At 43.2% G+C, this 25,810-nt stretch overlaps 1 protein-coding gene across 1 annotated transcript in view; it reads right to left on the bottom strand.

The window, feature by feature from the left end:
- Positions 1 to 25,810, bottom strand: part of LOC139614260 (protein phosphatase 1 regulatory subunit 37) — a 69,299-nt gene that overhangs the window by 17,577 nt on the left and 25,912 nt on the right. Inside the window, exons 7-10 of the mRNA XM_071471453.1 lie at positions 23,625 to 23,780; positions 21,843 to 21,955; positions 17,744 to 17,885; positions 16,424 to 16,590 (exon numbers count right to left, since the gene is read on the bottom strand). Coding sequence (XP_071327554.1) covers positions 16,424 to 16,590; positions 17,744 to 17,885; positions 21,843 to 21,955; positions 23,625 to 23,780 — 578 coding nt within the window. The remainder of the gene's footprint in view (positions 1 to 16,423; positions 16,591 to 17,743; positions 17,886 to 21,842; positions 21,956 to 23,624; positions 23,781 to 25,810) is intronic.

The following is a 25,810-nucleotide window of genomic DNA, read 5'->3' as shown; positions in this document are numbered from 1 at the left end:
ACTTCTCATGCAAAACAGAGCATCACCCCCCAAAATCTTCTGCACTGTGGCATTTAGTTCCACCAGAAAACTGGAATATGGAGGAGGGAATTAAGGGTTGACTTTTCGAACGCCTTTTATGCGTGTTTGCTGCTGCGAGGACGGAGTCAGAGGAGATGACAAGTGAGGAATCTGTAGCATCAGCTGACGGCAGCTGTTGTTCATCAGCACACAACAATTATCTGATAAAGTCATTAGTAAATATATGCAAATACTCCTCATACATGCGTACTTGCTGCTTATGTGGGTATGTTGGTGTTCCAGTAGAGGGACGGGCAGGCGAGCTGAGCCGCCATATGTGTGGAAATGTTTCAGGTGACAACAGTCACCCCCTGACATGTTCTCTGAGGTTACCGCATCGGTGAGGGGCGTGTGCGTGTGTGTGTGTGTGTGTTTGTGTGTGGATGGAATATAGGTCACCTACACCTAAGCCATGCCAGGTCATCTGTCAGAGAGGATCTTAATCACTGTTATTAAGCAAAGAGCCACCTGTCGTAATCTGTTTTCTCCCTAACGTGGAAAGAGCCTTAAAGTAACAATGTGTGTAATTTTGTGTTTTGTAAAAACACATCTGAGGACTCCCACCACCTCCTGACGCTGTTGTCTCCTCCTCCAGAGGAGCCAATCACAGATGGTAACTCCTGTCTCTGGTGCCTGATGTGAACGTCCTCCTTTGCCACTGACTGCTGGTCGATGACCTTTGACCTCTTCTCAGTGGAGGCTGTGAGTGGTTTTGGTCTCATGTTGTCTGTTTTATGCTGTTCATCCAGTCTTCCATGAAAATGACTTGTCTTCATCTGTGGGTTGGAAAAGCTTCAGAAAAAGTGGATTATTTTACCAAACTACTTTTCATCAAGTGACGAGTGAACTAAGGGACGACAGGTGTATTCGAGGAAAGCAGGACAAAGCGGTGGTTTTAGTAACTTAATGCTTCATATAACTCTAATTCATGACATAAAAAATCCTCCGTGTCATTATTCACTATGTCCTGACAGACTCACGCTCACAGTGTCAGGTGTGCACCGTGTTTGTGGATGACTGTCTGTTTCCTCACTGCTATCTGATCGGCTGTTTCCCAAGTACTCTTGTGGTCAGAAGACAGTATTTATTTTAAAGAGGGGAACAACTGTGGTCTCCAACTGGATTATCTTCTGCTGCACAAATCTGAAAGTCAGTTTTTGGAAGAGAAAATCTTCATGTGCATGTCAATGGGAGGTGACTGGAAGGTTTTGTGTCATTAAGACCCATTAATATCGTTATTTTAAAGACATGTGACTGATGAAACACATTGTTATTTGCTGAAATTCATGTCAGGAAGGTGAAAATCCATTATGGGAAAAGTATTTAGTTTGTTTCTTTAGCAGTTTTAGCCACAAAGAAGTTTTTTTTTAATCGTGGTTCAGATGATGGCTGACAACGTGAGTGAGGGGAGCGATACTGAAGCAAATTACAGCAGTCACAGGATGAAAAACAAGAATGGCAATGACTTAGGAGAGTAAGACAATGATTTCAACCTGCTAAGCTTCTAACCAGCTGGTCAAGGCTCACAGTGAGGAGGAGGATCAGTGAGCCAGTATCACCGCTGGAGGTACAGATTTGCATGAAACAACGCTGTCACTAAAACCTTTATTTCTCAGCCTCTGAAACAGATAGAGACATCAAAACCTTCCGAGAACTTAAATCTTTGACTTTTATTGTAAATCATTGCTTTAACCCTAATGTCCATCAACATTTTTTTTTTAAATCAATAAACATTGAAAACGTTTTCAGAAAACCCTCAGGTTTTAGGAGGGTGTCTTCACAAATCATGCCCAGGGTTTGGAGGGAGCCTCAGCTCTTAATGCGTTAATGTGGACAGTCTGCCTGCTGTCAGTGGCACTGTTCAACTAAATCCTTATGAGCGGAGGTCAAACTGTCACTTCCTTGTGTGATTTATAAATAAACTGAGGGTGATGTTCCACATGTCTGAATCACTGCCTACGTGATTGGTTTAGCAAGACCAGTTCTCATAAGCAACAACTCTAAAACTGGCAGGTTTCTATGTGAAGTTAACTGCTCCCAGCTTCCATGTTTGCTGAAGATGACACTGAGGACATGTTACTCACCACTGATGCACAAACATAATATTCAAGTCTGTGACTACGAAACACTGACAGATGCAGAGTAAATCTTCTTCCTGTTTCCTCAGTCCCCATCCAATGAACCCGGTCTAACTTTAAACAGGCAGCAGACTTTCCTCACTTTCGTGAAATGTAAAAACACACTAAAATGTCTCTCTTTTATTAATCATATTTAAATCCAAAGCTTGGACAAAAGTAATTCATGCAGCAAATAAATAAATAATGGCAGCCTACTCAGCACTCATTGTTTCCTTAAGGGCACATGAATTGCTTATGTGGTATTCACGTGGCTTCATATGGATTTCTTTCATTTCTGTTCCTATGTAGGTCGTGAAAGTTTTCATGGAGCGTTTGCATTTGTCTCCTTTGTGCTGTCTTTTGCAGAGGATTGATAATTCACTCGTGGTTTGTCCGATAGCACAGGCAGGCAAAAAAATTAGGTGGAGAATGTGAATCACTTGCAACAGGGTTCGCTTCTTGGATACGAGGCTGAGATATTGAAAGTAGCATGTTGACGTGAAAGTCCACAAGCTTACGATGTGAATACAGTGCATGTTTTCCAAAGAACTACTATCTGTCAAGTTTAGGCAGAAACATTTTAGACATGAGCTTTTTTTTTCTTTTGAGATTCAGTTATCAGGATTCCTGAAACAATATCAAATTATTTTTGAAACAGGTTTTGAACCTGCAGTGTTGGGTAGTGTTAGAAAGTGTGCTCACCATGTTTCTAGCTATGGCAATATAGATCAGTGTGCCCAGCACTTTGGTCCAGACTGAAATATCTCATCGAAATGGCATGAAACTCTATACAGGCGTTCATGGTCCTCAGATGATGATGATCTCCTCTCATCCGAAGGGCTTCTTCTTATCTAACTGACCAGTGGGGTGTCGGTGCTAAACGAAGTCCAGGTGCCTTCGTTTAGCACTGAGACACAACTACAGGATGATTGCCATGAAAAGTGTAAGAGATATTCATGGTCCTCACAGGACGAGGATAGATATTTTTGGGATGGACAGGATACTGCTTGACTACACTGCATGATGTTAACAGATACATCCCAGTTATTGAATAAGACTTGCAGCATTGTTAAGTTTAAAGACATTTCTTCGTAGTTTTCATCTTCAAAGAAGCTTTTTCTTTAGATTTGCCTCCTCACCAATGACTAGATATGAAGATGGCCGACATGACAGCCCGCCAAAAGTGAAGCCAAAGCAACTCAACTGTCCCCTGGTGGCTGGCTGCAGTATAGGTCCCACCCCCTCCATGTTAGTGTTAGATATATTTTTCCCAAAGATGGCTGAAGTCATTTTAGGTCGTTCTTGGTATTTGGTTCTCTTCGGTTTTACCATGGCTCCACCCTCTGATCACTACTGTCCAGACTCTGGCTCCAAATGATGTCACCAGCACAAGATGGCAGCACTCATAGCCAGGATATTTTGGCCTCATTTTTGAAAAGTGGGAGGAAGTGGATACGTGTTCTTTGAAGACTGAAGGCACATTTTTACAGGAAAGCAAACAAAAAAAAACCTTCAAAAATCAAGAAAGGTTTGAGAGATGGTTTGCATGATTTGTAGAAAATAATTCAGTGTCATCACCATCACACTGTTGTCACCCCAACACTATCATCCATCCTGCCACAGCTTTATTACTGACATGCTGCAAGTGGTGACACATCATCACAACCACATCATCACCACTGTCTCTGCGGCTTCTCATTGTCTCAACTTCAGTCACCATCACTGCCATCACATAATTAGTGCACAGGTGCCAGGTCAGTCTCATATTGAACACACTCATTCCTGTTCCCATGTGGCTTTGCTACAGGCTCACAAACTTCTGTGCACAAACACTGATTAGCCCAAGCAGCAACCCCCAGGGCTGAAAAATGAAGCCAACGTAGAAGTGCTAAAAACTGCAGTTCCTCTTGTGACCACTTGAGGCTGGCTCCAAAAGTGAGTCAATCCCCATAGACTCCTGTGCCCAACTTTACAGCTGACATAAACATCAAATGGTTTGGTCTCTATGGCTAATTTCCTCCTTCGTGACAATTGTATGGGGGTGAATTCACATTACATTTCTTACACTTTTACTGTTTATATTTTATTAAGGCTTAAAATTATGCATAAATGAGGGTGTGCTAGTTTGGGTGACAGGTGGGTGAGTTCATGCTTGCCACAAACCAACATGCACCACAGTCTCCACTCCACACGTGCCCCACCTCTTTGCCCAATTTTGGATTATCCAGGAGTTGGGCGAAGTCAGGCACTGCCAAGACGGCAACAGTGGAGCAGCTCACTCTGAGCTTCACAACTGCTCTTCAGAAACCTGTGGGTGACGTCACAGAGGCTACGTCCATCTTTATTTACAGTCTATGAATTATTCCCACGTGTTGCATAAAAACATTGTTTAATACCAAAATATCACAATTGAAAAAAAAATGCTGCCATGATGATGCGCCAGATATACTGCAGTAATCATCATCAGTCCGCACGAACAAACCATGACCACATTGAGATGATACTGACGTTAGTTGGACCTTAAATGTTAGCTACTATTTCTACTTTTTTTTTTTTAACCAGGAGCTGCCACTTCACACACATTCATCATTATAGACTGCTGGAAAAAATATTTTTCTAAACCTTTTTAATTCCCTAAATTGTCTGAGCTTCAACTAGATTTTCTTTTCTTTGCCTAGGTTTGCTTAGCTTACTGTTTGAAGATGATGTATTTTGCAGGACATTGAAGACTTAACTAATTGATCCCTGATGGGGTGAACCAGGGGACAACTGCAGTGAAGCCTAAACTACAGACCTTGACTTTGGCTACCCTCCTGTCAGTGCTTTAATAAGATGCCTAGCGACTCAGTGTGTCACAGGGAATGCCAGGACGCCAGTGTCTGGTGCCAGCATTGCCCGGAACCACAGAGGAGGGTTTGGAGAGGGTCCCTCTGACCTCTCCAATGGAGCGGAGGGGGGACTGGCATCTGCTTTAATAAGGCTGCCCACTCTTCATTCACCATGTCACCCCCCACTTTCCAAGCTGTGGAATGGGCACTGGCACTAGAGGAGAGGTGGCAGAGGTAACAGCTGGCTGCAGCCGTGGCTGCATGGCCGTGGCCATGACCACAGCTTTATTAGTGGCTTCCAGGACACCAGCTGATCCTCTCCCAGGGTCCCTGTCACACTGATGTCTTCATCCCTAAGCTGAGCAGACAGGCCAGGCCTGCAAGCCAGTGGAGGTGACAACAAATCCAATTACCTCCCCTCCATGGTGCCCGGACCAGACGAGCAGGGGGGTGGGCAGTGGCGGATAGAGGATGAGGGACATACAAGACAGGACGGTAGGACAAGAGGTGGTATGCTGACACCAGACTGATGCAGAGGCTTTCAGTTTGGCCCCTGGATGAAAGAGCAGTGCTACTGTATTTTTCATGCTGTAACGCATCACACAACACATCAGGAACGTCTTTTTGACTTGCTGCATTAGAGCTGAGGATGTGTTGGGGAGTGTTGATCTGACACAGGCCCAGTTTTCAAATTCATTTGAATTTGTGCTGGTTGCACAAAACACCTTAAGTTCAGATGTTCCTTAAAGTCTGAGTTAAGGTTGGCTTAAAATGGAAACAGTTGCACAAAACACTCTTAAATCTTGTCCTTAAGGTTTCCTTATAATGTTCACTTAAGTATTTAGGGTTTTCTCCTTATCTTATACTTAAGGAATCCCTCAAAGTTAGTTAAACTGTTGCACAAAAGAACTTAAGGATCAAAGTAAAGAAAAAAGACTACCTCTGACTCTATCTTAACTTTAACATGGCCGAGTTTATGGGGGTAAATGAAGAAAATGAACGCATCCCAAGAAGAGAGTTCTGCAACCGGGAGACACCCTTATCAATGAGGAATTGATTTTACATCATAGGTTTGACCAGCAGTCAGTTTATGATTTGTCTGGCCGTTTGGAGTTGGATCCCTCTCCCTTTGCTGTACAGTTTTATGCCACATGATCTGAACGTCTCTCTTAACCGTTGAACTCTCTGACCGTCTGCTTCAGACCACGGTGTAGTTCCAGTCAAAACCACATGAGGATGAGACAGCAGTGCACTTCTTTAATGTTACCGGCTTTCCAAAAGTGATAGCAGGTTAAGCAAGTGCTAATGGCAGCAAATCAACAGTCTCCATGGAAACAGTAAAATTTTACCGCTGTAAAATCAATTTCACTGCTGCAAATGCCTCAACCTTCTTCCAAAACTAAAGGAACCTTTCAAGAGATTATGTGCAACACCCTTATGTAACTCCCTCAGCTGAGGAGAAATAAAAACCTTCATACTGTCATACTTAAGTAGAAAAACTTAAGGTGTTTTGTGCAACCGGGCCCTGATCATCGTGGGCCAGTATTGATATGCCATCAACACCGCCGTCCCCCGTGTGGATTAAGGTGAAGCAGCGGGGAAACTTGTCTGGCAGTGAGGATGGAGGGAGGGCCTGGAACAGAGAGAAAAGCAAAACGAGGCAAACCGCCAAAGCAGAACCCCTCAGCCGTTATGTTTTTGCTCACTCTGTCAGTCTCCTCTCTCCACCAGAACCCTGCGCCGTGTTGAAGGAGTCTCACCTTATCATCCACAGAGCTTTAGTGTCGGGAGTTTCGCCTTCAGTCGGTGACTTTGGTGCCCAACCGGAGAAGATCATTCACCACTTCCTCTCCTGACATCTCTCCATACAGGGATGGGATGATCGATTCATGAGTGCAAAAAAAGAGGGTATACTTGGAGAGTGTGTCTGTGTGTGTGTGTGTGTGTGTTTGTGTCGAGAGCAGTGGTGGGCTCTCACTCTTGAAGGTGGTTGCGAAGATCTAGCCAAGATATTTCATATTCATAGTTAAATATTCAGTGCACATGGTGGACAGGGGCAATTTCTGCAGTCAGCCCGCCATTCAAAAGTGAAAGGGATGTGGCTTGTGGATGAAGGGAGCCAGAGAGATAGACACGCATGGGGCTTCATGGTAGTCAGATGAGAGGCTGCCAGCTGCTGATGGGTGACTGTTTGAGCGTGGCGCCTCAGGACATGCCCGTTGAAAGGCGATGCGATACGATACCCCCACTTATGCGGGGCTTATATACATATGCCCCCCGCTTATGCAGAGAAGGCCCATATCAATTGCAGAAGTTCCAGTGTTTTGGTCATTATGCCAAGTTGTTTGAGCGGGCGCCTTGCATGTCTGAATGGAGAATGTGGACTTACTGGGCTATGACCACTGAGAAAAGCCTCCTCTGCATAAAACGACCTTGTGGCTCCTTAAACATGTTGAATCACACTGTCTGGTGTGTGTCAGCACAGCTGCTAAGTGAATAAAGTTTTGATAAAGCTCCTTAGTTTCAGCAGTGAAACTATATTTGGAGTATTTCTGGCTGCTTGGACTGAGAAAAATAAAGAACTTTGTCACGACACATTATTATTGCAACTTTGATTCTTGTGAAGATGATGACTATATGTTAAAATTGATTCTGTCCTTCAAGTCTGCAGGATCTGCAGTATTGATCTCCATCAGAAGATATATTTGTGGTTTTAAGAACCAAAAACCATCTCAGTGTAGTTTTACATCTCCTTTCTCAGGCTTCTCTCTGGAGCTCTAGTAACAACAGGTCAGTGAGATTTCTGATTGGCTGGTTGATATCAGTCAGTAGCACATTCATATTCAGTCAGCCAATGAGAAGAGAGGCTCTGAGCCTCTTCACTGATTTGCTGACTGTTTTCTGGGTGATCAAATAAAAATATAGCAGATTTAAGGTAAACACTCAGAGAAACCAAATCGTGCAAGGTTGGATGGTGGGTCCAGGTGGCTTGAGGCATGGCTGAGGGCAGTGACTGCTTTGTTGTGACATCACAAAGTTCCAGAAGTCCTGACGGCTGGTTTTAAGGCTCAGTTTCTGAATACAGGCTGTGTGCATTTCTCTGTGGACTGAGGCTTTGATACTTTCACAGTATTAATATAGAACCTAGACCTGCTTTATAATCAAATAAGACATGGACATCTACCTTTATACAATATGGGACCTTTTAATGTTTGACATTTTTTTTTGGGTTGGACAGAATAACATTAATGTCTGTGTAGTGTAATTTAACTGGGTAGCAACAGCAGTTAAATTCTGCATTTTATACCAACACAATTGCCTATTCAGCTGTAGAGTAGACAAACTGCTTCCTGTTTATGGCCAGTGTACATTAATGGTCATGTGATGCACATTTTCAGGCATGTTAGTATGTACGGAGATTATTTCTGATACAGATACATCTGGACAAAATCATTTCATTTTATAACTCTGTTTTATGTGCTCTATTTGTTCTTTGTGCCCTATGATGGTCTACGTAAATTATTGTCTATATTATTTGCTTATTTCAAGACATTTTTTTTTTCAAGTCAAGTCTCCATCTATCATGGACCATCAGACAGCCACTCAATTTCAGTGTACCTTGTGCAATGAGATTAAAGATGTTCATTCATGTTGCAGCCAAGAAAATCACTTCAGGTTCATAATTTAACTTTGTGTAGTGAATCAGTTGCAGTCCACAGGGTTTACTGTAAATGTGATGTTTCTGAACAGTGTAGATAAAATGTTTTTGTAACTCTGAAGCTTCTTGAGGGGAAAACTGAGGGACAATCACATGTCAAGGGGTTTCAGATCAACACTTGTTAACACTGTTTGGTGAGTGAGGATATGCAGGAGTTGTGGTGCAGTTTGACTGTAACAATATGAAGTGTTTCCTTGTTCCAGTTGTTCCACCACCTCCACTCAGTGAGAGGATAGAAACCACACATCCCTGCTCCCTGTGATGGTGCCGGTCACACCTCTTGGTTTGGAGGAGTGGGAGTGATTAAAATGACGAGGAGACGTGTTGAGAGTTGTTCCTCAAAGAGCTGCACCTCGCTCTGTATCAGAACCAGCCAGTCCACGGGGGGAACCGGGGCAGGGAAGTGACTCCACTCCCCTCCAGCCCCAATCCAGAACCCAAAATGCTGAACCCCCCCACACGCACCCCCCACCTCCACTCCCCTAACTACACGTCCAAGTGATTACACTACACCCCCCTTAGCCCCTTGCTCACACACAAACACACACACAGGAGCACACACACGCTCAGAGGGGCTAATTAAGGCTTTAATATGCAAATGAGAGCCGCAGTAAATTACACAGCTGGCAAATATGCCTGTTTTTGCCTGAAAATACATCAGGAGTGCAGCGAGGAGTGTGTTGCTGCTGTTGTTGTTGTGTTTGCAAAGAGACAGGGGATTGCCCCCTCCCAGCAACCTCAGCCCCCCCCCACCCCCTCTCATCTGAGACTCATCCAGCTTTGTCCCTTTCAGAGGTATCAGGAGGAAAAGTCGACTCTCTGCACAAGTAATGTTGTGAGGGACACAACAGGAGTTCAGCGGCTTTGAATATTAATGTGCTGCTGACTGATATATACCAGCCTGTGAGGTCCAGCTCTGATGAACTGAAAACTGTCTGGAAAATATGATATGACACTCGGGGGGGGGGGGGGGGGGGGGGGTCTTCCAATAAAAATCATATCATGATCACATGACACACATTCACAATTCATGATGTGAATTCTGATCTTTTTATCCAATTTTGAAATGAGAATATCCAAACTCAAACCAGCCCATACACTTATCTAGTTGCACCATTTAAAGCTCCATCCAGTCTAAAGGTAGATGTCCATGTGTTTGTGATTATAAAGCAGGTCTAGGTTCTATATTAATACTGTGAAAGTATCAAAGCCTCAGTCCACAGAGAAATGCACACAGCCTGTATTCAGAAACTGAGCCTTAAAACCAGCCGTCAGGACTTCTGGAACTTTGTGATGTCACAACAAAGCAGTCACTGCCCTCAACCATGCCCCAAGCCCCACCCACTCGGACCCACCATCCAACCAAAAAGGGGGTGGACAGCCAATCAGAAGAGAGGTTAGAGCCTATTTATGTCTCATCCTGACAGAGTTACAGATAACTTTGCTTTGAGACATATCTGAGTGTGTGAGTCCTTTTTTGGCACCAGTTCCTCATCCACCATGCTGCAAGGTCACAATGAATTGTTTCTGAAATGCATCACAAATAAAAGAGACACTACAATAGAGACACATGATATAATTTAGCCAATCACCACAGCTGTCTAGTAGGCAATGACTCCATTGGTTGACCCTCATCATCAGCTGATATATATATATATATATATATATATATATATATATATATATATATATATATATAGTGATATAAGTGGTATCTATCCATGCAGATAGCTTTGGTTTTATTTAAAATTTCTGCCTCTGCTCGGGTTCAGTGGAGGTGAACAGAAACAGAATCCTGGTTAAACCCAATCTGCAGATCTCACTGTCACAGTCTCTCCAGTATAAAGTAATCAGAGCTATAGCGTCCACTGGGAACACTGACATTATCTCCAGGGTTTACAGACCTGGAGCCAAGCTTAGATTACAAACCTGGCAAAGCACACAACATCCCCGCAGTCCCAGACCCCCAAGGGTCCCCCAAAACACCCTGGTTCAATTCATGTCAAATGGATGCAATTTCATTCATTCTAAATTTGTTTAGGAATTTGCAAAAACAATATTATCCAACAGTGGTGCTGTGTCAAAATCTAGTTTTAAGACCTAAATTAAAACAGGTTGTCTAGTGCTCACATTCACATACAGTGTTAAAAAAATAAATTAGTACACACACACACACACACACACAAACACACACACACACACACACACCCCAATCCTGAGTCTGGTTCTATAGGAGGTTTCTTCCTGTTGAAGGGAGTTTTTCTTCCTCACTGTCACCAAGTGCTGCTCATGGTGGAACTGTTGGGTTTCTCTCTATAACATTGTAAGGTCCTGACCTGACTCTGTAAAGAGCCTTGAGATAATGTGTGTTATGATGTGTTGCTATATAAATAAAACTGAATTGAACTGAACTGAACTTTTCAATCCTGCGAGGACCACAATGAAATTCCATTCACTGCTATTGGATTTTATCGTTGCACTTATCAGTGAACTGACTCTATAAAATCTTAAATTGTACTTGAATCCAATAATAAATCTATTTGGGGTAGAATTTGAGCACCAATAGCCATGTCTCCATTCAGACTGTCCTCCTATAATAAACGTCTGTGCAGCAGGTTATTATGACCCAAAGTTAAGGTTTTGTTGCTAGGTGACATCTAGTGGTCGTAGTAATGATGACAGGAGCAAAGGGAAAAGTGCGGTGATGTAGTTTATCAAGCGACAAAGTCCACGTCAGGAGGAGGTTGGGGTGGATGGATGAATGTGACCCAGGAGAGCGGTGTTCGATTCCCATGTGACAGGAGCAGTTTATGTTGTTTCTATTATCCATGACTGTTCATTGTTATTATTGTAACCATGACAACAAAGATCGTCTAATGTTGAGGAAGTACTTATTTTAACCCAAATCTCCATCTTTTCGTGAACCTAATCAAGACATGACTGTTATTATAGTAACCATTGCGATGAAGGTGGGTACACTGATTTCAGTACAGTCTGTTTATTATTGTAACCATGACAACCAAGGTTTGGTATGCCTGCCGCCGTAGGGAGATACTGCTATGGGTCATATCAGAGGGTTATAAAAAAGCGACCTGTATGGTTGTTCAGGTTGGAGGACTGGCTGCTGTCTTGTACCATCCAGGTACAGGCTGCAATGCAGTACGCTCTACCTATGATTAATGAAGATGAACACCAGCAGGTCATTTATCATATTTGTATGTGCATGCATCCGCCACCCTGCCTGTCCCTTGGCATAAACTTTGGCTGCAGCATGGTCTCAGGTTGGGAGCCATTCGGATACAAAGTATAACAAGTGTTTTTAATTACTAAAAGCACATATTTAAATTCTGGATTCAGTGGTGGATGTGTTAGTTCAGTGTTAATTTCAGTTTCTCTTCCAGTTCTCTATTAGAGGGTGAATTCCTTTGGTTAGGTCAGAAATTCTCTGATGATTCACTTGGTTAAATAGATGTTAAAAACAGTTTTTCCTCTCTGCTCTCTGAGCTCTGTGAGCTGCATTGTGTGCTGTGTTTCCAGCAGGTGACTGACTGATGCGGGAGCAGTGTGAACCCTGGTCTCCCGTGGCTGCACTGAGCCGTTCTCCACTGCCCTCCGAGGCCTTGCCGGGAGGTTTGTTCTGCCTGGTTGCTGTCTGCCTGCGCGCTCTATTCCCCGGAGCAGCGGTGTCATCATGATGTGAGCTGAAACCTGAACACCGACTACATGCATGGTCAGGCCGTCCTGTCACCTAGCCACCCTACTGGGACTGACCATGACAGGGAGGGTGCCCAAAAACATACCCAGAGACCTCTTTGTTTCACACGACTCTGAAAATAAGAACCCATGCTCCTGTGCAGTACATTTCCCACAGCGATCTCTCTGCAGACCCACACAGACACATGTATCTCTTCTCGGATGTCACTCCCATACCTCTCACATTCACGCAAATATGATCTAAAGCCAGGAAACTTAACTGAGGTGGGAACTTAACTCTACAGCTACACTGGGAGCTGATTCTTTGAGCCACAGTGAATGCTAATGTCAGCATGCTAATGTTGGCATGCTAATGTCAGCACAATGACAATGTTAACGTGCTAATGTTTAGCAAATAATGTTGCTAATTAGCACTAAGCACAAAGACCAGCTGAGGCTGATGGGAATGTCGTGACGTTTGCTGCTATTTGGGAATAAATCAAAGTGCTGGACCCACTGAACAGTTGATCTGAATGTGGCGCTGGAGGAAAAGTCAGACCAAAGTTTATGACCACGAGGACTCATTGTCTGGGAACATGGCTCTCACGGCAAACAGGTTCAAAGACCCAGTGTGATGGCCTGGAACAGAGTGGTGGACTGACAGACTGATAGACCATTGGACTGGTGATTGTGATGTTCCTCAATGAAACATGGCTAAAAACATTCATCATGCAGATAATCTGGACATTTGGTTTGGCACGAGAGGAAGCACGCTGAAGCTGCAGCACAGAGGTTACAGGCCAGAGGGTAGCACTCTGGGGCCCCAGGGGCTCTTGGTTCCCTGTGTGGCAATTAGTGTGAGGTAATTTGATCAGTTTTGACATTTGTTTGGGAGACTGAACTTCAAAAGCACACTGAGACGATGAAGGCTTTGAGACAGTTGTCACATTTTATATCTCATCTGAAGGCCTCTTCATTGATGGGCTGTGGGTGAAAATCCTGCTTTTAATCATTTCATTTAATATCACTGTGCACTCTCCTAAATCTGTGGGGCTCTGTGTGACACTGTACATGATGGATTCTTTAATGCAACAGGAACTGAGGGTTAAACATTAGTCCATGTGCCCCTGTAGCTGCTGTTCTAAGATGATGATTTGTTTTATTTATGCAGAAAAATACCTTTCTCCTCACACTCTTATTATTTATGCACTATGGTTAAAACAAGTAGCTATTGAAAGGCTCAGTTATCTGAAGGTATTTTCTTCAGAGGTGCTGTTCCTGTAAATGTGACCACTGAAGGATTGAAGGTGTTTGAAGAAGGCCATTGGCTTTTTGGATGAATCAGAGTTTGAAACACAGTGTTTAAAGGCATTAAAAAGTCATGCACATCGAGCGGAATTTCAAATATGAAAGGTGGTGTACACACATATAAAAGCTTGGCTTAACAAGGTAGAAGTAAAGTTGAGTTAAATGTCTTTAGTCTAAACCCTGAAACCTGAAAATACTTTGTTGTCCTTTTGGCTTCCTCTCAAAGACCAACAACTGCTCCTGTTGTCCCCTCCACAGGACCACTCACACAAGCTACTGAACCTCCTTCCTGTTACCTTTCCTTTCTGCACACGCGTGCGCACACACACACACACACACACACACACAAACACCATGCTGCCGTAATTATCACTCAGTGAGACAACCACTCTCTAACAGCTACACCTCGCTGACAGGCGACATTCAGGAGAGGACACTCTCAGCGTTATCACTGAGCTCCTCTGCTGACAGGACGCTCACACCAGCCAAATCCAAATCCAAATATTTAAGCATCAATCAGGTAAACAGGTTGCGAGCCCCCCTCCCCCTTCATCCGACCCATGATTAAGAGAGCATTGGGCAGGGGGGGAATTTAGTTCAGTAGCTGGGCTGACAGCGTCCCCTGATAAGGATGTATAAACAGCTCCACCTTACAGTGGCTACAGAGGGAAGTTGCCCCTCGGAAACGGCAGCTTTCCACTAGGGCCAGGGTGCATGAATATTTTATCAGGGTAAATAATTAATAATTAACAGCAAACAGGCCAGTGATCAACTGGAGCAGCGTGGCAACAGACATGAAAAATCAGACTCTTGTAAACAAAGACGAGAGGACCCAGATTTTCTCCCCTCTCGCCACCTTCTTTTCTCGCCTTTTAAATATGCGCATCCTCAGGCGCCCCCCCCCCCCCCCCCCACTCATCGCTGTAAAACCACACACATACGACAGGCGCATGTATGAACACACAAACTCCATATCAGCCACTCCGTCAAACTCACCACAAAGTGCTGCCATAACCCCCTCCGTCACTCACTCACATTCATACCCACACTTATTTTCCGTCACAAGAATGAAATTTTCATGTATTCCTCGGCGACCCGGGGAATGTGACTGAGCGAGAACACTTGATCTGGCCACCCGCTGTTTTCTGATGGAAAGATTTGCTTTTTAATACAATCGTCACTCCTCCCACCTGGATATGCCACACCAAGACAAATCCCAGCTGTGTGACTCCAAAACCTGACAGAGCTTAAAAATTCCCTTATTACCATTCCCTTAAAATACCCAGCCACACTAACTCCCAACAATGGAGGAAATGCTAATCACGTCTCTCGGCGGCTTAGAGGAGCATGAAAACAGAGCCACCAATATGGAGGCTTTTGGTGCATGTATAAAAAGTAAGGAAGAAGAAGAAGAAAGAAAGAAAGAAGTCCCAGCTTTAATGACACACATTCACAGAAGCATCATGGCTCTTAAAAGCTGCTTCTCCAAAATCTGGCACATCTTGCCGCTTGACTTTAGCCAGAGGAGACATTTCATAAAAATCAGTCTTAATCGTGTAAACAACACGCAGACAAACAGAAAACCACTGCAAACAAAAATAAAACAACTTTGGAAGCTGCGTACGGATCGCCTTCAGAGTTAATTTTAAAATAAGCATCCCGTTCCTTGGAGATTTTAATTAATGCTTTAATATGCAAATAAGTTAGCAGAGATAAAATCATGACAAACAGATGGCAACTGTGGGTAATTATTTTGTGAATCCAGCAGGGGCATGTATTAAAGTTATGGCATCATTTTCCTCAGGCCTCTGCAGCCATGGAAGGTGGAGAGAGACAAAAAAAATGATGATGAACTGAGACACAAATGACTGACTTGTGTCAATGTGTGAATATGTCACAAAAGACGAGATGTTACAGACACGGGATCCTCAAGTCGCCAGGATCCCTTAATTCTAAATTAGAGGGAAAAACTGACACGAAAGCACCAAGATTTAAATAAACCACGGCTGAAACACAAAGTGCATTTCACGATGACAACATCGCCAGGGCTCTGCATTATTTACAGCAGCAGGACACACTTCGTGAGAGCAGGTCTTGTTTGTATGCACTAACAAAACAGTTATACAAGGTCCATTTAGTAGCTTCTATCCATCGTTCAATTAAATCAGCTGATGCATGTTGCCCAGGAGTCGTGTTTTCAGATTCCCATTTTTGTGAGCTCTTCAACGAATTCTCGTCTGGAGGAATCCTTCAAACCAAGCCAAGTGGTTCTGTGAGACCATATGAAGGCACATCGCTACTTTAGGCTAAATGCTAGCATTGGCATGCTAACAATGGGAATGCTAATATGCTAATAGCCTATTAAGCAGGCTGTAGTCATGCAGTCATGTTTGCCATGTTCTCAATTTTAGCTTAGCGTGTTGCATGCTAACGCTAGCTAGAGCTCAAACAGAGACTCTGCCTGTGTCTGAAATCACTCACTACTCCTTAAATCTGGCTGTTAAAGAAACATGTATTTAACATTTTGTGTTTGAAAAATAAACTCATCAGTGTTTTATGGTGGATAAACTATGTCAAAATTTATAGTATTTCAAACGTGTCTGTACTGCAGTTTCTTGTTACTCATCAATCAGCTGACTTATATCTGTGATAAGCTGGAATCAGCTGATGATATCAGCCACGCTGATAGCTGCACCTACCTGCTCCTGTTGGGGTACGCAGTCCAAATCCAGACTAGCAAGAGAGCAGTTGATCCTCAGGGCCAGACACAAGGCCATCAGGCCCCCGACCTTCACCTCGTTCTGACGGAGGTCCAGGCGCTGAATCTGATGGCTCTCTGCGAGGAACTCGGCCAACGCCACTGCACCTTCACCCGAGAAACACACATCAGAGAGTCAGAGGGTGTAGCTGCCATGTAGCTGCGAGCAAGTGGCAAAATGAAGTAACCAAAGGCTGCAGTTCCTCTAATGACCTCTAGAGTCTGGCTCCAGCAGTGAGTCAGTCCCCATAGACTCCCATGTTCAAATGTCCAACTTTACAGCAGAAAGAAACATGTTTACAGCCTGGTACAAAAACTGTTCTGGTCTCTAGAGCTAATTTCCTCCTTCATGACAACTGTACAGCTGAATTTTATAGAACTCACTTGTTTACATTTTATTAAGACTTAAAGTTGTACATAATTGAGGGTGTGGCTGCTTTGACTGACAGGTGGGTGAGTGTCTTCTTGCCACAAATTGCCATGTACCAGTGTCTCGGCTCCACACATGCCCCATCTCTTTGGGCATTTTTGGATCAGCAGGGACTTAGGGGCGGAGTCAGGCACTGCCAAGATGGCGACCAAGGAGCAGCTCACTCTTAGCTTCAAAACTGCTCTTCACAAAACTGTGAGTGATGTCACAAAGGCTTTGTCCATCTTTATTTACAGTCTATGGTTGAAGTCTAGTCAAGTTTCATCTTGGCTAACAACACTAAGTAACCTACTTAGTTTACACTGCATTTTTTTCTACTAAGCTAGACTGCAACATTTTCTTTACCCCCAAACTTTGGTAGAAAATCTTCTACAGTTTTAAACCGAATCTCAAGCAATTTAAAAGAATCAGGGAAATGTCTAGGAAATCATGTTGTGCATTTTCCCAATTTCTTCCTCAATTTTTGAGACCAAGAAAAAAAAAAAAAGACAAAATAATCTGCAGTGATTGTCAATAATTGTTAGTTGTGGCCCCATCTCTCCTCTGACTATACAGACATACAAGTGGTTAATGTGAAATCAAACATGTCAACTGAATTTGATTATATTTGCAAAACAAATTCAAATGTACCACAGCAGTATCACAGTAGTTTATTGATTTTTAATATTTAACAAAATTCAGTATTCAAAAATTATAGTATAGTATACATTAAATGTAATTATATATTATATTCAAAATTATGTAAATATTATATTATGTATATATTAAAATAATTTTAATGGGTCTCTTCCTGATGAAATGATCCCATACTTTTGCTGTGGATCATTGTACCTTCACAGGTGATGCTGGCCCGGGCCAGGCCCAGCTGCAGCACTGAGCAGTTCACCATCAGAGACATCCTGATCACCTGGATCCCCTCGTTCCCCAGGAGGTTCTCACCCAAATCCAGCACCTGCAGGACCTTCAGCACCGGCTGCGAAACAAGGATCCTCAGGTCACATTGATTTGTATCAGTTCTCACCTGGGACCAGACCCAGTTCAGACCAGATCCAGGGACATTTGGTAACAGCAAACACTGAAGAATTACATTTAAAATGTGCCAGTCTAAGTGAGTTTAAATGAATCGCTGCTTCAGTCTCTGTGTGTTGTGCTACTTTCAGTGGCTGAGAAATTTTAATTATCATTATTATTATTACGCGGTGATTATTATTCCTTTTCAAAATGTTTCCTCTCATGTTAAAAGCTCAGAACTTCTGTTTCCACTCTCCAGAGCCACATTAGCATTGAAGGTTGATTAGCTGGTGCATAAAGCTGGGGGTGTCAGGGGCACAGGGGGCCTATGTTGCCCAACAGCTTGAAGAGGAACGTGCCACCCACTCCTTGGTTGCCCCCTCGCCTCGCCACCCTTGTTAAACTCCTCTGGTCACTGCTCTGAAGAGGGAGGGAGCATGGAGGCGGAAAGGAAGCCAGGAAGGCAACCGACAGACCCAGAGAGTGTCTTCTTCTGAGTTAATTTGCACCGTGGTGACAACAAACACACTTGAGAGAGCCCCCCCACCCCAGCCCTCCTTCCCTTTTCCTTGCCGAGTCGCGGCACACAGAAGCACCGGCACATCCAACGCGTGGCGAGAAGCTTCTCTGGTGAGGAGGGGGAGGAAGAGCTTCTCGAATGGCTATGCACGAGGGATAATAGCAGACAATTAAAGAGGCGACTGCGTGGTTGAGAGTGTGTGAGAGTCAAGCATGGTTGAAGCCTGTCAAACGTAAACCACGGGAGGGTTGGAGTGAGAAGTTTGAGGGGGGTAGGAGTGTGAAACCACCAAACACACAGTATGCTTTCACACATGACATGCTGGCTTTAAACAAAAAAAAAAAAAAAAAAAAGAAGAAACAAGCAAAGCAGAAAAAAAACAAACTGCATAACATATTCACCTCACAATCATCATGTTTTAAATTATACTGAACAAGGAGTAAATTTAGACATCATCAGCCAAATTCTAGAAATGGGAGTCAAGTGGATTTTGGCCCAGATCTGCCCCCCCCCCCCCATCTTAGTCCTTCAAAAGACAAGCCAGGAGGACGGAGAGGAAAAGCAGATACACCAAGCAGAAAGGTTAATAACAGCTCTCCTCGTCATCATATTCGACACGACCAGCCACGGGTCTAATTATCATCATTATGGCCTGCAAGGACATCTACTTATCCCCCTGACTGGCAGGCCGCATGAGCAGCCCTCCTTAACACACATCTATTATTTAATCAAACTGTTCCTTCTTTTGGTAGCACTGGAGGAGACGGGCGAAGTGTGTGTGTGTGTGTGTGTGTGTGTGTGTGTGAGAGTGTGTGTGTGAGTGTGCGAGGCAGGCCTTTAATTTCTAGCCTTTTGACTTCCACAATCGCCACTCACATGACAGGAAGGTGCAGTTTATGCTGCCAATCAGGTGGAAGGAATGCATGTTATTAGGAGCGTACAATGAAACGTGTGGAGGCGGGACGTTTTGTAGAGGGGGGAACTCTCTGGATGAGGCCCAGTGCTCTTCATTTCCTAAATACCAGATAGAGGAAAGCAGGTATCAGAAGCTGCGGAGCTGCGAGGGCGCCGTGGTCAGGAATAGACTCAAGGAGGTATCTTCAAGTCTTTGTCTTTCCGTTTGTAGGACAGCTTGTTGTTCCTGAGCTGTGGTGGAGGGGGCGGTGACACAATAGCTGTGTCCCAATTCAGGGGCTACATCCTTCGGAGGATGCAGTCTATGAAAGTTTGGCTCCATAGAACGCAAGGGCTGAATCGAAAAGAGACTATCTGGCCAATGGAGGATTTTGGTTTTGTGTCACCAGCTGTACCTGCCCTTACCGTTGCGTCGCACAGCTCCTGTCACCTAGCAACCTTGACAACACAGCTTTTTCACAAAAACTTGAACTTTTAAGGCCCTTGGTCTTAACAGTTGTACCCTTATTTGTTGAACTAAGCTGAAACCCAACACTTACATTTTAAAAGTCTAATCCTCAGGCTCTCTGTCAGTGTTGTTTGCTGCCATATTATTTTTATTACTGGCACCCAATGAATCTTGGGATAGATTGGGCCATGAAGGATCCACCCGTTGGGGACTACATTGCCCAGGAAATGAAAGGACAGATTAGATGCGCCACTGTGATGGAACTGGTCTTGAAATGTAGCCTCAGAAGGATATGCAGCTAACACATGGATTCTTTAAAGACTGTAACTGCAGGAGAGATCCACTGGATTTCTCAAACTCTGACTGCTAAGAACTTTAGTCACTTACATTTACTAAGGAACGAGGGCAGAGGAATGAGGACAGTATTTGGCGAGAGTATACTGTGTACACAGTGTACTGCATGTGAGTGTACTGAGTGAAGTATTTGATTTCAAATACAGCTCATGCTTTAGTTACTTCTAGGCTGGATTTTTGTAATTTATTACTTTCAGGCAATAAGTCTCTAAAGACTCTGCAGCAGATCCAAAAGCCACAGCACGATTACTGACAGGGCTTGGTCCACATTACTACATTTCAGTTTTTATAACACAACTGCTTCTACTACTACTACTACTGCTATTATTATTATTATTATTATCATTGTTGTTATTATTATTATCATCATTATAATTATACATCTCACTCCCCACTCCCTTCCTCTCCACTGTCACCAAGTCATTCCTGTATTGTTGGGTCTCTGTAAATAATATTTCAAATACTGCAGTTTAGACCTTCCCAGAGATAACTTCTGTTATAATTCAGCTCTATTCAAATAAAATTGATCATTTAAGGGTTTAACGCAAAAGTAACCTTATCCCAGAAATGAATTAATTCTTCATTAGAATTACAAGTAATCAGTCATTCTAAGAGAATGACTGAGTAATGGTGGCTCATGGGATAGCTACGACAGCATCATGTTTCATGCCAGCTAAAGTTAGTGGTATTAAAGTTACCATGTGAGGAAAATTTAAGCCTCACAAAGCTGACTCTCTGTCTTTTGTCTTTTTTAGTCTTGATGCAACCAGTAGTAGAAATGGGAATATAACAGAGCCACAGTCTATTCTCAAAGGCATTTCCACAGGGGTTCTCTGCATACAGGCTCTGAGGTTACACTGTAGTTGACGTGCACCTCCTCAAAAATGTAACTACACGACATCGGGGCAACAATGGTTACAGACACACCATGTGGGTGCTTGTGCTTCCTTCTACAAGTTTCTGATGCTGATGGAGGTTGTTGTCTTTTCCTTTTCAATGACGCACATCTGACAAAGCCATTGCACTTCAAACCCTCTGCTCTCCGTGGTCTTTATGAACGAGAGAACATAAACAGCGATTAGAAACAGGACCAGGTGAAGTAATGTCATAAGTTACCTGGATTTAACTCCACTTATGTTTGTATGTGTGCAGCCACCTTCACTCATATCACAAAGTGAATGAAAGAATGTCAACACAGTTTGTGTGGCGTGGTGGTGATATCAGGGGAACCACAATGCTCACATGTGAATCAGGACCTTTGTATATATAGCAAGACTACAAGACACACAACTCCTCATATTGACTATGAATCCAGCATCACACCTCTGCACACACCCCAGAATCAGACCCCACTCATTCAAGGAGGGTTTAGAAGCTCTTAGATGATCCAACTAACACTTCATTTAAAGCATACAGAGACTTAAATAGCTTCACTTACATTACACAAAAGGAGAATTTCTGTTCTAACTTAAAACACAGTGTTTTCCATTGTTCTGGACCATGTTGCTGAATATGCCTATAAACACCGTTACCTCTTATAGACAATGATTGAAGACAACATTCCATCTACATATGTATATATATATATATATATATATATATATATATATATAATTATTTTTATATATACATCATCTATTTTTATCTACTGACTATCTCGAGTCTGTGATTTTGTTCCTCACCAGCGTCTTGGCCAGATGGACCATGCCTTCAGCAGTGATCTGGTTGTTCCTCAGCAGTAAGACCTTCAGACCTGCCGTCTGCTGCCTCAGACCATCACACAGCTCCTCCAAACCTGGATTATTAAAATTAAAAAAAATTAATTATGGTAATTAGCAGAACATGATCAACTTAACTGCTTGTCTCTGCTTGTGTTTGTGAGCTAAATGGCTCTGACAGATGTTTAGTGGGAGTGTTGCTGCAGTGCTACTTATGACTTCAGCTCCATAAGTATGACGAGGGCTGCTATGTGCTTAACTTTCTCAGATTAATTAGATAATAAAGCTAGACTGTGTAACTTTGCATTCTGGCAGTGTGATGACACCTCCCACTATATTTACCTATTAAGCTGTTGGCAGGCAAATGAGGTGGGTCATTCTTGAAAAAAAAAAAAAAAAAAAAAAAACTGATCATGGGTCTGATCAAGTATCATCACTAATTAACAGCAATATTATGTGTTGCACTTGCACCAACTTCTGCAGAGATTTGCTGCCTTTAGTTCACATAATGGGAATGTATGATGTAAATTTAGGAATGTGAAGTGTGACGTTTTGAAATGCACTGATTGGTTTTATATCATAGAGTGAGATATACACTCAGTTACACCATGTATTTCTCACTAAATTCACAAGTTATTGTTTTTATATCTCTGTTTGTGTTCGGATTACACACATGAATGATAATATTTTGTTAGTGACATTTAGACGTGCATGGATTTTTCAACCAAGCTAGTTGTTTTGATCTCGGAAAACAAATATTTCCTAAACATGAACTTAGCTAAACAATGTTTTATGTATTTTTATCTTTTTTTTTTTTTTAAATATTGAACTAGTCCTTTTAAGATGTGGTCACACAGAACCTCAGTCTAAATTATTTAGTTTATCTACACAAACCAAGGACAGTGTCTGAATCATATCAATAAAGCTGTTCCCATTGGCTGAATGTAAAAATTTTCTCAACCCTGAACTGTGAATTTGCAGATTAATTTGGCAAATACACTTATTCACCCTTTTTTCAAGTGAGATGAGAAGATTGATATCGATCTCACTTCATTGTGTTGAAGGTCCCATATTGTATGAAGAGACATCAGTCCACAGAGAAATGCACAAAGCCTGTATTCAGAAACTGAGCCTTAAAACGAGGACATCTGGAACTTTGTGATGTCACAACAAAGCAGTCACCACCCTCAGCCACAGTCCAAGCCCCGCCCAGCTGGACCCACCATCCAACCTTGCAGGATTTGGTTTCTCTGAGTGTTTACCTGAAATCTGCTATATTTTTATTAGATCACTCAGAGAACAGTCAGCCAATCAGAAGAACTGTCGTTACTAGAGCTCCAGAGAGAAGCCTGAGAGAGGAGATGAAAAACTACACTGAGATGGTTTTTGGTTCTTAAAACCAGAAATATATCTTCTTGTGGATATCAACACTTCGAACAAAACACAAAGAGTAAAATATGGGACCTTTAAGTACAAAGCTGGAGTCAAGATGTGGCTGGCTCTGACCCCAAAAACATCTATAATTTTCCTTTCAAAGCCTGTTTTTTCTCCAACTTACTGTACATCCTTAAACTATTTCTGTGCTCATCAAGTATGACCTCCATTAAATACTTTTCATAAAAAGGATAACCTTAGGTTGTGAGTGTTCTCCCTGACCCACACTGTGATTAAACTTTTTACATATTAATTTTGCAATGAATGAATAAATGCATAGATTGTGTTCTGTACCAAAGATGAGCTCATTACCAGCATCTGCTACCACATTGTTGCTGAGCTCCAGAGTCTTTAAAGTGGAGTTGTAGCGTAGCAGGTCTCCCAGTTGCAGGGCGTCCTGGTAGCTGTTCAGCAGGTTGTTGGTGAGGTGGAGCTCCTGCAAAGCCCTGTTTGTCTTCAGTGCACCAACTACAGGCAACAGCAAAAAGAAAAGATCGATCAGGAATATGATCTACAGTTTACACTACTCCCTTAAAGTACAATTATTGTCCTCAAACCTTGAAATTAGTTTGATTTGAAAAGCTGCTTGCAGAAATCATAGCAAAAATGTAAAATCTTTTAAATCAACTCTGTCAGAGCCTTTCCATTTAGAAAATCAATGGTTTTAGTCTCTGTCAACCTTGATTTTATTCATGTAGCCGTGGCTATTCTGACTGATGAGTCACGCTAACTTTACGCTCACCAGCTCCATGATAGAAATTCAGGACAGGACACTAGCACACATCATTCCTATGCACCTAGCTTGGATAGCTTGTCCAGGTTCCTGTGTCTATTTCAGTTGGACTCAGCAACAGGCTTCTGAAAGATTCATGTAAAACGTTTATTTACTTGCCCTGACCCCTTTTTACCAAATTCCACACTTGTAATCATGTCCCACAGTCAGAATGACCACAATAAGACCCCGTCCTTTTAAGTTTGTAACAGTGACTGATGGACTTTGGTGGTTTTTAGAAGTTATTCTTGGTTGTCAGCTTCTTCCCTAGATGCAGACATTTGTTGGTGGGAACCTAGTCGGGGATCAGGTCCTTAGGGAAGCACCAGCAGGTTTTACTGGTTGGTGAGGGCATCTGCGTGTGTGGGGGGTGGAATCTGAGGGGATGATGTGAAGCTCCCACATGTTAGGCACAACGGGTGAGGCTCCTTGCTTTAAGGTGAAACAGTTAGAGGACACACACAGAGGTCCACAACTGGAGTGTGAGGAAATTTGCTGTTTTCAACTTGCGATGGAGAAGGCGGACCACCCTCTAACCCCTCACCCAATTAAAACATATAGACATGAGATATGGTCCTGTGAGTGCCGAACATGAGGCCCCTGGATTGTAACTATAGTAGACTGATTGATGGCAAGTGAACTTGAGCATGAAAACGAGAGCACAGCAGGAATCGTCGCCTCCTGAAATTACTGCAGTGAAGATCAAGTGGTACTCTGTGCTCACATGAATGAGACGTGGCTGAAGCCAGAGCTCTGCCTGCTCAGCCCGGGAGACCTTACACAACGCCTGTCAAATTTCACGACCCTCTGTTACAGAACGTCATCGCACACCTTGTTTTCTTTCTTTTCAATCTTTTCATTTCGGCACTCTATCACAGCTTTAAATGGTGCTGTGGACAGTTATTTTGTATTTTTGTGGTGGGCATTCCCAGTGCATTTGTGTAATGTATACTGTACTGTGATACACGTGTGTCTGTGTCTGCCTGGGCCCTCGCCGCCCTCGCATCCCGATCGATGCTGCAGATTTGATCAAGCCTGTTGGGCTGCATGTGGAATGCCAACATTGTCATTAGGCACAGTGGGGACCAAATGGTGGAATCGGTGGGATTGATCCGGTCAACTCCACCGCGAGCGCCCAAACCCGCAATCAGAGGCCCCTCCGATCGAAGGCAATGATCCTCAGCCAGGGCCCCCTGTTGGGAGGGAAGGAGGGGTGGCGGCGAGCTCGGTAAAGGCAGAGAGAATAGGGTGGGGTGGGGTGAGGGATGAATGCAGGAGGAGGGAGGGGTGGGCTGTGGTGTGAGACTCTAAAATATCAAACTGATTCAGGAAGTGGCTGTTGCTGTTGGGAAGAGTGGGCGGCATACTGCGTCCATTTGGGTCTTTTTCTGCTCCCAGCTGAGAGGACACGAGAGGCTGAGATCACTGTTTGGATGTTTGTGTCCCAACAGGAAGTCAGATTGTTTTACTGACTTCAGATCATGCACCACAGTTTATTATAGTTTGATTATCTGATAATGAAAATTAATACAGAGTGAGAAAATGACTTTTACTGTGACATCACCGTCTGGCTCAGAAACTTAAGCCTGTTACTAACTGCTCCTGACTCTGTGTGTGTGTGTGTGTGTTTGTGTGTGTGTCCATCCATGTACAGCACTCAACCCCCCTCTGAGTGTTGTGTTCACCCGTGGTGAGTGAATTATACGTGTGTATACTCATCCAGTAA

The sequence above is a fragment of the Trachinotus anak genome, unplaced genomic scaffold (assembly GCF_046630095.1).
Source record: "Trachinotus anak isolate AG129_WGS33_773 ecotype Australia unplaced genomic scaffold, CSIRO_AGI_Tana_v1 ptg000033l, whole genome shotgun sequence".
In the NCBI taxonomy this organism is placed as follows: Eukaryota; Metazoa; Chordata; class Actinopteri; order Carangiformes; family Carangidae; genus Trachinotus; species Trachinotus anak.
Note: the sequence above shows the minus strand (reverse complement) of the source record. Positions and strands in the feature narration are given on the sequence as shown.